The sequence below is a fragment of the Panicum virgatum genome, chromosome 2N (assembly GCF_016808335.1).
Source record: "Panicum virgatum strain AP13 chromosome 2N, P.virgatum_v5, whole genome shotgun sequence".
NCBI lineage: Eukaryota > Viridiplantae > Streptophyta > Magnoliopsida > Poales > Poaceae > Panicum > Panicum virgatum.
In genome coordinates, this window is record NC_053146.1 from 55,507,153 (window position 1) to 55,522,450 (window position 15,298).

The following is a 15,298-nucleotide window of genomic DNA, read 5'->3' on the forward strand; positions in this document are numbered from 1 at the left end:
TCGAAAACTGTACTCTGCTTAATACAATTACAGAACTGAGTGAAACAAACTCGCGCACCTGAATTTTTTTCTCTGCTTCATTCGCCTTTCTAGTTTGGAACTAGCATGCATGGAAGGGAAGAGAAGACTAAATTGGAGTGAAAAAAAACTCCCTCCACATCAAATTTTGAGTTACAATCAATTTGTACAGAGTTGCAATTTCTGTCTAGAATATCTACAACTTAAAATTCAGGTGCAAGGACAAGGGGAAAAAATTCAGTGGACCCCGGACGCACGGGCGCCTTCGTGCGCCCCCTGCCCAATGCTCGCCACATCTGCATCTGATGGTGTTCAGGGGGCGATCAAGGGTGCTGACCATGATAAGGGGGAAAATTGAGTGAAAAAAAAATACATGAGCACAGGAGCTATTGGATGCCGAATATGGAGCAGGTGGCGGGCATCGGGGTCGGGACGCACGGAGGCGCCCGTGTGGCTAGGGTCTACTGAATTTTTTCTAAGGATAAGGAGTACGTTACTAACAATTAACTGTCGAACAACCGCATTTGGCCCTTGCACACAGATAACAAGACGCAAAGAGCAATGCATTGCCACATCAAAGTACAGAGTCATCGCTCTCCATCAATCGTAGACACAAATACACGTGACAGGTGACACGTCACTACTAGCTAGGTCATTCCAACCAACCAACGCCAAGAAACGGTCCAGGTCAACCATCACCGTACCCAAGATAAAAATATGGCACAACAACCCTACCAATCAATGCAAGAATTGTTTTTGCCGAACGATGAACTAAGCAAGGATGAGCAGGCCGATCACGGCGAGGCATGGGATCCGCACCGCCTCCGGCCACGCGGGGCGGCGCCGTGTGTTCCACGACGCGCCCGCAGAGCTCGCTGGTGGCGGCGGCGGCGGCGGTAGCAGGGCTGGTGGGGGAGGCAGCGGTGAAGGGGGCGGCGCTACCACGGCGACAGCGAACTTCATGCCCCCGAGGCAGTGGCCCGAGACGTTGCAGATGAAGTAGTAGTCCCCCGGCACGGTGAGGTTGACGAGGTCGTGGCCCGTCGCCCACGCGCCCATGCTCTGGTTCGCCGCCGGCTCGCACGTCCGGAATGCGTCCTGAGTCACCCGGTGCACATCGTGCTGCTCCGCCACGTAGTTGAACACTGCCATCGATCGCGCGTGCATCAGCTCACAAGATCACACAGCAGCCACAGCAGCAGGAATGTGTGGCGCCGTTGCGGCGTGCGTACCGTGTACGTACCGAGCGTGTCGCCGGCGGTGAAGTTGTACTTCTGCGACCATGTGAGGTAGTTGAGGCCGTTGGTCCACCCGGCGGAGTCGCCGACGGTGTACTCCGTCGCGCCGGCGCCATGGCGTCGAGCTTCTTCAAGGACGACGGCGACGAGGAGAATGGCAGCTGCCGCTCTTGATGAAAGCGAGGTAGCTCCCATGATTGGCCGGGGAGACCACGCAGCGTTGGAGGCAATGACAGAGTGGCTTCGGGATTGGTTTCGCTGCATATAACTAGTAGTCCTTAACGGGATCGGAGCTGTCAGCTGTGGTGGTTCTGCATTTGGGGGCGCAACTTGGTCTATGCCTGCTTGAGTTGTTTGCTGAAAGGCTGGCCTGGTCGTTGTTTAGAAGCCACTATAATAACCATACTGAAGCTGTGTCTTTTTTGTGTTTATGTTTGTATCCCTTTGATTTACCTAGTGTTCCATGGTTAATTGGGTTATTTTTGTTTTCAAGTATGTGTATTTGGTCAAAGTCTACTGCTTGCTGAATTGGACGTATAACATTTTCTTCACCTGCCTTGATTTTACAATGCTCCTAGATTAGCATTTCGTAGCAGGTTTTTTTTTATGCCATTTGGTAGCAGGTTTTTTTTTTGACGCCAATCGTCTAGGTACAGCTGGTATCTGCCTATGTATTTGGTAGCAGGTTTTTAATGAGACTTCTTTAATTGACAAGTACACGAGTCAAACGGGCTTAGCACCAAATGAGCCCGATCCCTTCTTTCCCCCACCACGCGCCGCCGTCAAGGGCCGTGGGAACCCGTGGGCCGCGTAGGGGAGTACGGGTTACCTGGGCCAAATGGCTCAACAGGCCCAGGTAGGGGTGGTAATGGGCCATAGTCCTAGTGGCCTCTTCACAACCCAACAAGACTTTTAAATTTTTTAGTTCAAAATTGTATAAGATTAGAGCCTGGTCTTTTTAGGACCCGGCTCTTAGATTTTCTAGTTCAAAATATTGGGCCATTTACCACCCCTAGGTCCAGGACGCCACAGTAGGGCTTCCCCGGCCGTGCCGTGTCGTGTCTCGCGCGACGGCACGGCGTGCATGCATGCTGCACGGCGATCGCTTGCGGGCAGTCTTGCACACATGGAGGCTGTTCGGCTTGTCTAGACTCTTGTTTCGCTTGTCTCGGCTTATTTCCTCTCACAGAATACTATTTATTCTACCAGCCATATATTATTTATACGGTCACCCGAACAGACTCATGGTGCCGTCACGGCGATGACTAGGTACGTAAGAGTACCCCTTTGTGGCTGCAAAATGAAGTTTTGGCTACTGGTTTTTGTCAGCCCACCCGCAATGTCGGTGGCTGGCTTTCTGAAGAAGTCGGTTGCCGTTGGTTAAGCAAACCAAACAAAGGACCAGCGACGGCAGCACATCATCCTTCGCACACAATGTGCATGGAAACCACGCGTGCAGCTGAGCACGTGTTCGCTTAATTTTCACGCGATCTCTCCCAATGCACACGTACGGTACAGTTCCGTTTTCTGGTAGTTTTTTTTTGCCACTTTCAGGCTTAGATCAATCCGGATGCCGCTGTCTAGCCGCGACTTATTAATTACTAAGGCCAGTTCTTTTGGCTAATTTTTTTTAATCGGAATCTTACTATTTCGGAATAATAAAGTCTATTTATAAAACTTTTTGCAGAGATGGATTATAAATCGCGAGACGAATCTAATGAGCCTAATTAATTCAGAATTAATCTACAATTAGCGGATGATTACTGTAGCATTATTGTTGCAAATTATTAATTAAATAGACTCATTAGATTCATCTCGTGATTTACAACTCATCCGTACAAATAGTTTTATAAATAAACTTCATTTAGTACTTCATGCATATGTTCAAATATTTGATATGATATTTTTGGTGTAAAAAATTGGGATTAAACAGAGACGCCTCTCTCCGCAACAAGTAAATGCCCAGTTATATTTTTAACTTCCACAGCATGCAGCGACACAAGCAAAGGCTTGAGATGTGGCACCAGTGAGCAGTAGAGTAGTAATTGAACCTGAACCTGTGGGCTGTGGCCGCTCGTCCACCACCTCCGGCCGTGTGCGATCACGTCGCGGCACACGTCGTCTCCAGCAAGGCCGCAAGCGCCAGCGGCCCACCACTGGCACTGGGTTCCTTCCCGGGCCCCGAATCCGGACGATGACGCCACCGAGGCCGCGCAAGCTACGCGTTGGCCTCCCGTTGGCCGCCGGTCCACCCCCACCCAACGGTCAGGGGACCCCGCACCCCACGCCCGCCCCCAAACCCCGAGCACGCGACCCGGGCCCGCGCGCCAGCCGCACGGTGGCGCCAGCGCGATCCTCCCGATCGCGGCCGATTCGTCCGGCTCGGGCGAGGCCGCCGAGCCGTCCGACCCAGTCGGTTCCGTTCTGCTATAAAGCCCGCCAGGCTCCGACCCGTTTCTTCCAGATTGGCCCAGCCACCACCAACAATTTCGGATTCCCACCTCTCCTCTCCACGGAATCAGGCAAAGCAACCGCCCGGCCCCGCTCCCGCGCGCCGCAGGCAGGCAGGCGGTGATGGCCGTGGCGTGCGCGCCGCTCGCGGCGGGCGGGTGGGAGGCCGGCACCGGGCTCGCGCTCGGGGGCCTGTTCACGGAGGCGGAGCTGGCGGCGGCGGACCTGCTCGTGCAGCTCAGCGGCGGCGGGGGCGACGAGGCGCCGTCGGAGTCGGGGTCGCCGCGGTCGGTGAACACGTGCGCGGGCGGCGCCGCGGCGTGGGAGGAGGAGGAGCGGGAGGAGGCGGGTGGTCTCGAGCTGGACAGGAGGACGAGGAAGAGGTACCGCCTGGTGTCGGAGCTCTACGGCGCCACCAGGCCCGTGGCCGGCGCCGGCGCGGGCAGCGCCAGGAAGAGGAAGCGGGGTCACGGGCCGCAGGCGCAGGCGGAGATGACGATGAGGTACGGTGATCAGAGCTTTCTGGGCTTCTAGTTCTAGGGGGTATAGACCGTAGGCAGGAGGAGGAAGACGGGAGGAATGGGACGGGCGGGAGGTGGGAGGAAGGGCTTTTCTGTAATTACCAAAGATTTCTAGGGCCTATTTTGCAATGTCATTCCTTTTGCTTTCAAAGTAGGAAGAGAAGAAGAAGGGGAACCAGAAACATGACAAGAAAAGTTAAGCTAGCTTGTACAGAAAGTTGGTAGTGCTGCTACTACGTTTTGAATTCGAATTTTGAATCTGACCTGGGCCACAGCAATCAAGATATTTATTCCCAGATCCTGTAATGAAGTCCCCCCTAACTTTTGGTAGCTACTAGCATCGTGTTCTTCTCCGTGGCCTCTCTGAAGTTCGAATTTTGTATCCCCTTCTCCTGCCTCCATGGCCGAAATGTTTCCTCGGGATCTGTAAGTGCGCGCGGCGGCGCTGAAAATTTTTGAACCACTCCAGATCGCAGCATCCGAGAACATTCCTGTCCAGGCCCACCGCATGATCATTTTGCTCGCTGCAGCTGCAAACGCGAGGCTCCTGAACCTGAGTTAACTTCGCCTGCACGCGTACGAGAGTAGGCAGACGTACACATGCTTTGAACACGAAGCACAAGAAGGTAGATCGAGCATGTGGAGTTGTGGGTACGTAGGCGCTAAGTTTTCCGGCGACTTCTGGAACGTGTCAAAACCCCATTTTTTGCCGTCGGCTGTTTTCAACTTTGGAGGCAGATGAGAGCTCTCCGAAGATCGTAGAGATGAGATTATAAAATTATTACCATGCATCGGCAGCTTTGAATTGGCAACGATGTCTCTTACTTGATCAAGGCCTCGTTTAGTTTCCAAATTTTTTTATATAGTACCCGTCGTATCGAATTTTTAGACACGTGTATGAAGCATTAAATATAGTTAAAAAATAACTAATTACACAGTCTGACTGATTCCCACGAGATGAATCTAACGATGTTAATTAATTTATGATTGGATATTAATTATCAAATAACAACGAAATGTGCTACAATACCTAAATCCAAACTTTTTTACCAACTAAACACACCCCAAGTCGCAGTATCCAGGCACTACGTTAGCTGCCTTAGTATTTTATTATGCACACGAGCTGTTTGTGCTGGCTTTTTGTGGCTATGCTAATGCGCGTATGGAGAACGCGGTCGAGTGAGTGAATAGGTTAAGTAATTCATTATCCTAATCAGAATGAAAAGAAAACCACCAAGAAAATACATATTATATATCATCTGCTACGGCATTAATCTTGCTCAGGATTCAGGAACAGCCATGGCTCCATATTGTTAATTTCTTTTGAACAAAAAGCAGCAAAGTTCTGTGTGTTTTTTAAAGCCCGGTGTGTGGTTCCTTTTGTTTTGGATGAAAATCCTTTTCAGAACCTGACCTCTATTAATGGCTTACAAACTGTGTGCCGGATGACTGCTGACGCAATGCAAATGGATCGGTACGGTGGGTCTCCGTCCCTGGAACTCAATGAAAAGAAGCTTTCTATGACTCACATGAGATTAGCTATCTTGAGTGCATATATATATAATATATATATATATATATATATATATATATATATATATATATATATATATATATATATATATATATATATGTGTGTGTGTGTGTGTGTGCGCGCGCGCTAATCTACACCCTAGGTGTAGAATACCATTCTACACCCAGCATCCAACCACCACCCCCGGCCCGACCCACCCGCTCCCACCCCGCAAGCCCACGGCCCACCTTCCCCCGCGTGCTTTACCCCCAACCACCCCCTCCCACGCCCGGCACGGCCCGGCTGCCTCCCGAGAAGCGCCCCGACCCCCACGCAAACCTAACCGCCGCTCCCTGGTTTCAGCTGGACCCCAGGCGGGCGGCGACGGGATCCCAGGCGGCCGCAGCCCGGCGGCGGGATCCCAGGCGGCGACGGCGGTGTGGTTGCAGCCCGGCGGCGGGATCAGGATCCACTCCCGCACCCTCGAACGGCGGCGGACGGAACCCAGGTATCCCCCAGCGCCCTCGACCTCCCAGCGAGGCGTTCGAGCGGCGTGGAGGCGGCTCGCAGCTTGCGGTTCTCGAAGGCAGCGGCAGCAACGAGCGGCGGGGCATGCCGACTGTGGTGGTGTCGAGCGGCATGGCGCGGAGACGGCTCGCGGGGCGCGAAGGCCGCAGCGGCGTCGAGCAGCGTGGCGTGGATGCTACGACGGCATCAAGCAGCATGGCATGGAGGCTGTAGCGGGGTTCCGAGGTAGCTCGTCGGTGTCCTCGAGCAACTGGTGCGGCGTTAGCTAGCAATGGAGTGCGGCGGGGCGAGCGGTGGCCGCGGAATGCGTGACGAGCGCGATTCCGCGCCACACACCCGCGTGGGGAGTCGCGTGTGGAATTCTCCGCCTCCTCCGAGGAATGCATCATTGGCTGCCCCAGGAGGACTACAAGAGGCTTTGATCTCCACATCCAGATGGACACCATCGACTTGATTTGCAAGCTGCATTACTGACCAATGCTTACGCATGTCTTGTTGACATAATCATATTGATTCAACGATGAATCTGACAATCAAGATCTTTGCAGACCTCCCACCACCTGCTTAGCTGTCAACTACCATGGTTGCTTCCTCTCGCTCTACCAGCTTCAGTAATTAAGAATCAAATCCTAATAACCGAGTATTTAGTATCAGTAATTTTGTTAGTTTTTTAGGTGGTTCAGTATTTTTTTGGATTGCCTAGTGCCGATGATCTAAGCCTGAACCAATTAGTTAGTTTAGTAGTTCTGTATGCATTTTTGAGTTCAATATTTTTATTATTGCAAGCTTAATTATTCTTTTGTTTCTTAGTTTAGGCTCAGCACCATATTATTTTCAGTAGTTGTGTTAGTATCTAGTATCAATAATTTTCGATCATTACTGAACATTTGATGCTTTGAGTTAGTATAGTAGTTCAGTAGTGATTACTTAGTTATTGGACCAAATAATGAAATACTAGACTACTAAACTGCATGAGATTGAATAGAGCTCTGTAACAAAAACTACTAAAACTAAAAAAATTTACCGAGCTCAGTGCAATTTTTTATATTCAGTAATTCAGCATAGTTTGAATAGTCTAATTACTAAATGAACTATCTAAACCAGATAATGATTTTCGATAGCTAAATAAAACTAAAAACCATGGTGTAAACAAATGTCACTAGTAACTCAGTAATCCATCCTTTCAGTAATTCTAAACCATCCTTTTTTTCAGTAGATCCCATGAGCTTCACTTGTGAGTTTGGTTTGACAGTGCATTCCATATAATTCTAAACCGCTCATTTTTGTTCATTAGTTTATGGTTTCTTAGTATTTTATTTTATTCTACGTTTTTAGTTTTAGTAGTATAGTAGTTTCAGTAGTCTAGCAGTTTCAGTAATTTTTTGTTATGTACTTTTGGGCTGATGCGTTTTTTTACATTTTTATTTATGCTATTGTAGTTTCAGAAGTAGTTCTATAGTTTATACAAGCGTGCAGTTTGATTAATTTTTTTTGCTGATGCTGTCAAAGGTATATCATTGATAGAAGCTGTTTTCTTTTATAATAGGCATGGAAATGACGAGGATGAAAAAGCGGAGGCTCCCACATTCTCCTCTAGATACGACACATACCAGAGTTGTCATGGAATGCGCAGCTGTAGGTGGTGGTGATTGATAGTACCGAACTTTTCAAGGGAGATGGTTCCAAGTGAAGGGTGCCTCATGTGGTTTTTTAGGACTTGTTTTTTGGACATTGCATGTGACAGTTAATCGTGACTAATATATGTACAAATGCATAGTCACCACCCAACTATGTGTATATGATTGGATTCAGTAATCCATATAACCCTTTCATTTCAGTAATCCAGTATTTTTTTGTGGTGTTTCTGGTGAATCGTTTATTTTTTAGGGAACACACTTGTACATGCTTGGATTTAATAAGAGGGAGATCCAGTTACAGTATTTCTTTTATGTACATCCGGTAATTTCCCCTTGTTTTTGGTGACTCGAGACTTTTTCACTACACATTTTTATTTTACATTGGATGGATTCGATAAAACGAGATCCAGTACTCAGTACTTTTTTACACATATCCAATAATACTTATGTATGCAGATTCGGTAATTAGCAGATTCGGTAATACTTCATTGGATCTACTGATTACTGGACTGTAATAGTTGCAGATTCAAGGAAGGAAGGGGTGATGATTTATGTGAATCCAGTAATTTGGTTTCTTGAGTTTGGATTCAGTAACCGACAGACTCAATAGAAAATATTCAAAATGCTTGGATTCAGTAATCCATAAGGCCGTCTATTCAGTATTTTATGCTTATTTTTTTCTTTCATTCAACAATGGTGCATCTACAGTTATTCAGTATTTTTTATACAGATCCAATAATACTTATACTACTGAATACTACTTAAAAACATCCAGCAATCTGTTCGTGTAGCTTAGTAACTCATGCTTCTCAAACTATAGAAGGCTACTGAACTAGTGCTTTTTGTTAGGGGTCGCTGGATTACTGGTGTATACATTTTTTACCATTTTGAAATCATGAAGAGACTAGCTACCGAGCTACACGAAAAGAAAATTCATCAAAAAAAATCTCAAGACAAATGAAATTACTAAGAGAACAAGTAAAATGTTTCAGTATTTTTTCTAGCCCACCGAAAAATTCAGTAATTTTTTACCCCCCACTGCCGCTGCCCCTGCTGGACCAGCTTCACCGGCGCCCCTGCTGGACCCGTGCGCCGGCGCCCCCTATTGGACCTGCACACCGCCGATCTGCTGCGTCTGCTCCGGCTTTCTTGCTCATGCTCGCCGCTCGCGTTCGTGATCTATTTTTTGGGCGTGCGGAGGAGCACCTCTGGCTTTGTTCTTCGCTGTGCTCTGCTCCACCGCCCCGCGCGCCATGCAATGAGCTCGCGACTGCGCCGGCCGCCGCCCGCTCCGCGCGCCGCCGCAGCCTCCACCACCCTGATTCTCGCGTGCCTAGCCGCGCGCACCACCCACGCAGGTGGCCTCCGCTGCCGGCCTACTCCTTGCACAGGCCAGCACCGGCCCGTGTAGCCGCCGCCCCCGCGCCGCCGCTCCCGCACCCTTGCTGCCGCGGCTGCCTCCGCCGGCTCACAGCAGGCTCACGCGCCACCGCGGCCGCCGCTCCTGCCGACCCATCGCTAGCCAGGGCGTTGCCACAGCCTCCGACCCCAATGGCCCGCGTGCCGACGGCCCGATGCCTTGCACTCGCTGCTCGCGGCGCTCCGCGCCGCTCGCGGCTCGTGCTCGCGAACGAAGAAGATGGACAGGGGGGATGGGTGGGCGGGTCGGTTGGTAACTGGTGAGTGTTATGTTGGTTGGGTGTAGAATCTCATTCTACACATGCGTGTGTAGAATGCGCGGGCCGTTTGTATATATATATATATACTATATTATATATATATATTATGATTATATCATATATATATATTATAATATTATCATATATATATATATAATATATCTATATATATATATATATGACTCTACTGCTGTTGCTTGGTGTGCCTGCTGCAGCTTCATGATCTGAGATACTCCAGCTTTTTAATTCCTCATCAGGCTAGAGCTAACTAGCACACAACTGTTCTGATCGACTGCTAAGTACGAAAATCAAATCCCAACATAATATCCTTCCAATTTAAGCTTATTATGTTCTTTCCTAGCTTATTACTGTCTGTATCTGGTCCACACACTGATCGACTGCTAAGTACGAAAATCAAATCCCAACATAATATCCTTCCAATTTAAGCTTATTATGTTCTTTCCTAGCTTATTACTGTCTGTATCTGGTCCACACATGCACAGATATATATGCGAGATGAATAGGCAGCCTCCTCCCCGATCGTTCTCCGAGTTGTTTGCGATGGAATCGAGAGCTTTACTGTTGTCACTGTCGAAGGGATCGATGGCTATCTCTATCTGTCATCAACCCTCTAGAAAATGATGATTCATTCGTCGTAGTCACAACATTGGATAGGACTTGGAATCAGTAGATTAATTTGTCCAAGCAATGCAAGGAGGCAGAGATCCCTGTGCCGATCACACGTTTTCTACAGCGCGTGTGCGTGCGTTCGTGTTGCACAACCACCGAATCAAGGCGGCGCTTATTGATGGAGATCTCCTTTCAGTCCAGTCATTACTCTGTATGATCTCTGCTCAAATTAAAGCATCCCTGAATATATGTCTTAAAGGCAACTAATAATTAAGTTGCTGCTTCATCGATCACTTTTCTGACTTCGTGTGAGAACTGTTGTCAGTAATAGTAGTGTTACGCGGTGGAGTCCTTCACCTAATACCTCCTAATTACCGACCATTTTTAGGTGTAAAGGACGCCAGGAAATGGAAGTTCATACCGAAAGTCGCTCACGGCTTCACGCGGGTCGGAGATTTTCAGGTTTGGAAACCAGCAGCTTTCTTCGTGATGTATATCAATGGGAAAATGCGTTGGCCTGTAAGGATGTTCAGTTCTGCAAGTTAATCCAATCTTGGCAAGAATAACACATGTACGAAATCCATAAAACACAAAAGATACCACCACCCTTATTAACTCCGTCCTGAAAAGGAAACAGCAACACGGGAGAAACTGCTGGGAACTGAAAAGTCAAAGCTAAGGAAGTTCATGGTGGAAGACGATGACAGCGACGCTCATTATAAAGGCGACTGCAGCTAATAAAAGTTATTCGTGGTGATTGTGAAGAGGGGAAATAGATTTCTAGCGGCATGTATGAAATACATCGTCGTCGCAGAATGACAATTAATACCTATGGTTACTTGTCAGCAATAAGCACTTCTCAGCGATCTTTTGGAAGTAGCTGTAAGCAAATGATGAAAAGGTTAGGCAGTTCTTGCAAGCATACATATATATTCGCATGACGTGTGACACATGTGGCTTCTTCGTGGAAACATTGTGTGTACGTTATGTATGTTTCCCAGGTCCAATTCCACACTTCTTAGGCGAATTCCATGTCCAATTTCCACCCGCAATCGCTTTTCGGGGTTAATGAATCTTGCATGGTGTACCGTGTACGTACGCTGGTGTGGTTTATATCCGCCACCAGTCTTAGTAAGCATAGTAACTAACGCGCTGATGAAGTAATTTAAAGCTTTGCTCCTGCCAAACTGATCACGGGACGTACAAATTGAAGAGCCGCGCACTTACAAGAACAAGGCTGATCTAGCTCCACAAATAGCACTGATGATCCGGTCATCTCTAGCTTGCTACACGAATTTTCTAAGCTATTTACAATTGAATATCTTTGGAATTTTACTATTTACAAATAGCAATATCGTTATTAATTAAATCTAAATCGGAAAGGAAAAAATAAAGGGTAAAGCTGATCACAGATGTGAGAATAAAGACCAGCACGATCGTACACAGATGCATGGACGGCAAAATTTGATCATTATGCTTAAACTAACCGTACTTAAAGCCGCCGAAATCCAGCCAAAACTGTATGGAAAAACGGAGAGAGGAACACACACACAAAGGGATAGAAAGCATAAGTGTGTGAAGTACCACTTTATATTGCTAAAAGTGTGTGACCGCCGATCCAAGTCAATTCATTTTCTACCTAGTTGACCACTGAGCCATTGTCAGGCTTTGCTTGGCTACAAGACTTCCATTATTTTAACACACACCCCTTCTTTTTTGTGCCTTAATTTGGGCATGGATTTGATCACCAAGATCAATGATTCATACTGGCTTTGAATCACGAGCTGCTACAAATGTTTCAGCCATGTTTGTCATCTCTCTGATCAGTAGGTACTCCATTAATTTGCTATATTACAAATGAATATTAGCGGCATTATTGCTTGTATTATATTATGATCATTGTTATTGCTCAATGGGAAGAGATTAGAGATCTAGATGAACGTTGATCTAATTATTAGCTTGACCAATAATGATCTGAGCAGGCTTGTTTATGGTGTGTGTATGGACCGCTAATGAAGTTCGTGTTATGGATAAATTAAGTTTAATCGATGCACGCACTATCCATTGATGAAAAAATGTTTAATCATCATTTGCGACCATTTAGATTTTATCTGAGCAATGAATTGTTCATGCACACTCCAGTTTATGATGTGTATGCTAAAGGTATTCACCGATCGAGGACACTTAAATAATCATTTTCACACCATTTTCCTATATACTTTTGGGCTACTTCCCATGCAGTTTGTAAATTAATAACTCTACGACGCGGATGGTATCCATTTATGGCAAAATATCATACAACCGTTTGGATCATTATTATGGTTGATTTAGGAGAAGAATTGTGCACATTATCCTCATTTACATGTGGGATTGACAATGTAGTCATCAGTAACAGTAGAGAAGTGGTAGAGAAGTGTGACGAATTATGAGATGCTAGCCTAAGATTTGTCAAGAGAGTCTGTCTTAGGAAGTGATATAATTGTTCTTTTTCTAGACCAGGCAATTGTGCCCGTGCGTTGCTACGGATAAAATTGGTATAAATATCGAATACATATTGGTGCCCATGTGTTAATTTGTAAGGATCTACATGATCGAACTGTGGACGGAGATGGTTAGTTCGACTCGCATACATGATGAACTAAGACCCATCTGTCATAATACGAGACGGGCCAAACCAAATGGACCAAATAAAAAATTTAGGTAAAAACTTTATTCGTTTTAGAAATAGATATAGAAGATTTGTTTATATCTTCTTACAGATTTGCATATCTCGGCGGAGGCTTTTTAACGCTGGAGATAGAGTTTTGTGTTTCCCTAACAAAAATAAATTTGCTCAAGCCTGATACGGTAACTGGTATGCAGTAATTCAAACTCAGCTCTGAGATCGATCAGGCGGTAAATAACGGAAGTGACCGGCCGCGGCAAAAATTTTAAAACGGTAAGTTGTTGCCTGGGCACAACCACAACCGGTGGTCATGTTGCCGCACTCGAGCGTCGAGCCGGGCTACATGGGCTCCGAACAAGGCGATAGACGGAGAGGGGCTAAAATGTTAAAGGGGAAAAGAGAAAAAAGGAAATTAATTGGGAGGAGGTTAGAGAGCCGGGAGAGGCGAGAGAGAACGCAAGAGCGCGGCCGGGGCGGGGCGGACGCAGGCAGGCGAAATCAGCCAACGCGCGCGCGTCCACGCCATCCCTCCCACCCACACCAATCGTTCCATGAAAACCCTACAGCAGCAGGAGCAGCCGGCGGACGCCGCGACGCCCCCGGGTCCGGGGCCGGGGCCGGGGGCCGCCGCCTCGCCGCGCCCGCCCGCGCCCGAGGACTTCACGCCGCCCGAGCTCGACGTGGCCGAGTTCCTCACGCGGCTCAGCGGGAGCAGCACGTCCACGGGAGCGGGCGGCGCCTCCGCCGCCGCCTCGGGATCCTCGTCCCCGCGCTCCGTGAACGACGCCCCGCCGGCGCCGGCGCCCGCTCCCGCCTGGGAGCTGGCCTTGCCCCGCGGCCCCGGCGCCGGTGGCGATGGAGACGAGGAAGAGGACGAGGACGAGCAGGAGGTGGCGGGGAGCCAGCGGAGGACGAAGCGCTACCGCCCGATCGCCGAGATCTACCTCGCAACGGCGCGATTGGCGAGGTTCGGCCTCAGGAACAAGAAGGAATAGACGAGGTTGAGCGGGGAGGAGAGGGGGGGAGGTGCTTGCTTGTAATTACCCCAACTCCTTAGGGGGTAGCTTGGAGTTTGTGCGGCTTGTGCTTGTTCTAATGTTCTTGCAGTCGTCTCTCACTAGGAGAGCCGTAATCTGGAGTCTGATAAGAAGTGTAGCAACTTTACCTTTGCAATAATCATCGGGCTTGCTTTCGTTTGTTTCAGTACGTAATCTCTTTCTGAACAGATTAGTGCTTGGCTCTGATCGTTGTTTCTGGTGCTCTGTCTGATCTGTGGCTGTGGTGGCCCTGATCTAGCTAGCTGATGCTATGTGGGGTGTGATTGATGGTCTAGGTGGAGACTACTGATGATCTGATTATATATATAGGCGTTGTGGATGATCAGACACACTTATTTATGATGTTGTTTGATGCGTCAAAGCAGCATCCATGTAGATCATGTATTTAATTGTTATATTCACACGAGGGTGTTCATATCGTCGATTGGGGACAATGTTGTGTCACCATTCAGCATTGTTTTCCTGAATTCAAGCTAGGAATTGTGTTTTATTTCTAGCATGCACGAATGCATCTGTTTTGGTTTTCGAAAATTGTCATTGTATTGGGTTTGGCAAATTATGTCATACTTATAGTTATTCCAGAATTGCTAAAATATGAAGCTTAAGATGTATATAGAATGCAACTATTGTGCATATATATTATCATTGTAGACATAAATATGCCATGCACTATAGGCAAGTAATATTTATACTAGGAAAGAGCAGGAAAAATGATTGGGTTTGTGATACAGGAAGTGACGCTCGGTTTATCTAATGTGCAAAGAAGCAATTAATTAATTTGATTATGCTATGTTATACTTACCCATATATTCATATGGGTTTGTTTGGTTTTAAGGGGATTGAATAGTATTGGAAGGGATTGGTAGGGATTACATCTCCTACAAGTCAAAATCCCCCCTCAATTCCCTCTACTAATCCCCATCCCCTTAGGAGGGCTCTAAGTGAAAATCTTAGTTTGTGCTTGTGTGTGATCTCTTATGGTTGTAAAGGGTCTAAGACACCGTTTAGCTGTTTGTCAAGGTTTCTACTTTCAGTTCCTTAGTCAAAACCACATAAATCCTATATCAAAAGGATCTAAATCCATGTTTTTGAAATAGAAACCAGCCGAAACATTCATTCTTTTGCAATGCAATGGAGAAGCCCTGAAAGCTTAGGATTAGGTTTCTCCTTGTTTCTAACGTCAAGCGCTTAATCAGAGACAGAAACCTTGATCCACCAGATGGTTTTACCACAAATAGAAATAGTAAGTGCCGAAGCCAAAAAATGAAACCACCGGGGGCGGCTCCATCCATTATTGGGGTCTAATGCATAGATAAACAGTATTAAACAATATTTTTCCACTGGATTTGACAAATTCCAT

The 15,298-nt window shown here is 47.3% G+C and overlaps 2 protein-coding genes across 2 annotated transcripts; one reads left to right on the plus strand and one right to left on the minus strand.

The window, feature by feature from the left end:
• Positions 1-565: 565 nt before the first annotated feature.
• Positions 566-1,627, minus strand: LOC120658203 (cucumber peeling cupredoxin-like). The gene is made up of 2 exons (XM_039936444.1): positions 1,262-1,627; positions 566-1,163 (listed from the first exon to the last, which is right to left on the minus strand). Exons 1-2 carry the CDS (start codon positions 1,518-1,520, stop codon positions 790-792), a joined length of 633 nt encoding a protein of 210 aa, XP_039792378.1. The 5' UTR covers positions 1,521-1,627; the 3' UTR covers positions 566-789.
• A 2,106-nt stretch (positions 1,628-3,733) lies between these two features.
• Positions 3,734-8,226, plus strand: LOC120658204. Its single transcript, XM_039936445.1, has 2 exons — positions 3,734-4,210; positions 7,816-8,226. Exons 1-2 carry the CDS (start codon positions 3,831-3,833, stop codon positions 7,916-7,918), a joined length of 483 nt encoding a protein of 160 aa, XP_039792379.1. The 5' UTR covers positions 3,734-3,830; the 3' UTR covers positions 7,919-8,226.
• Positions 8,227-15,298: the final 7,072 nt, after the last annotated feature.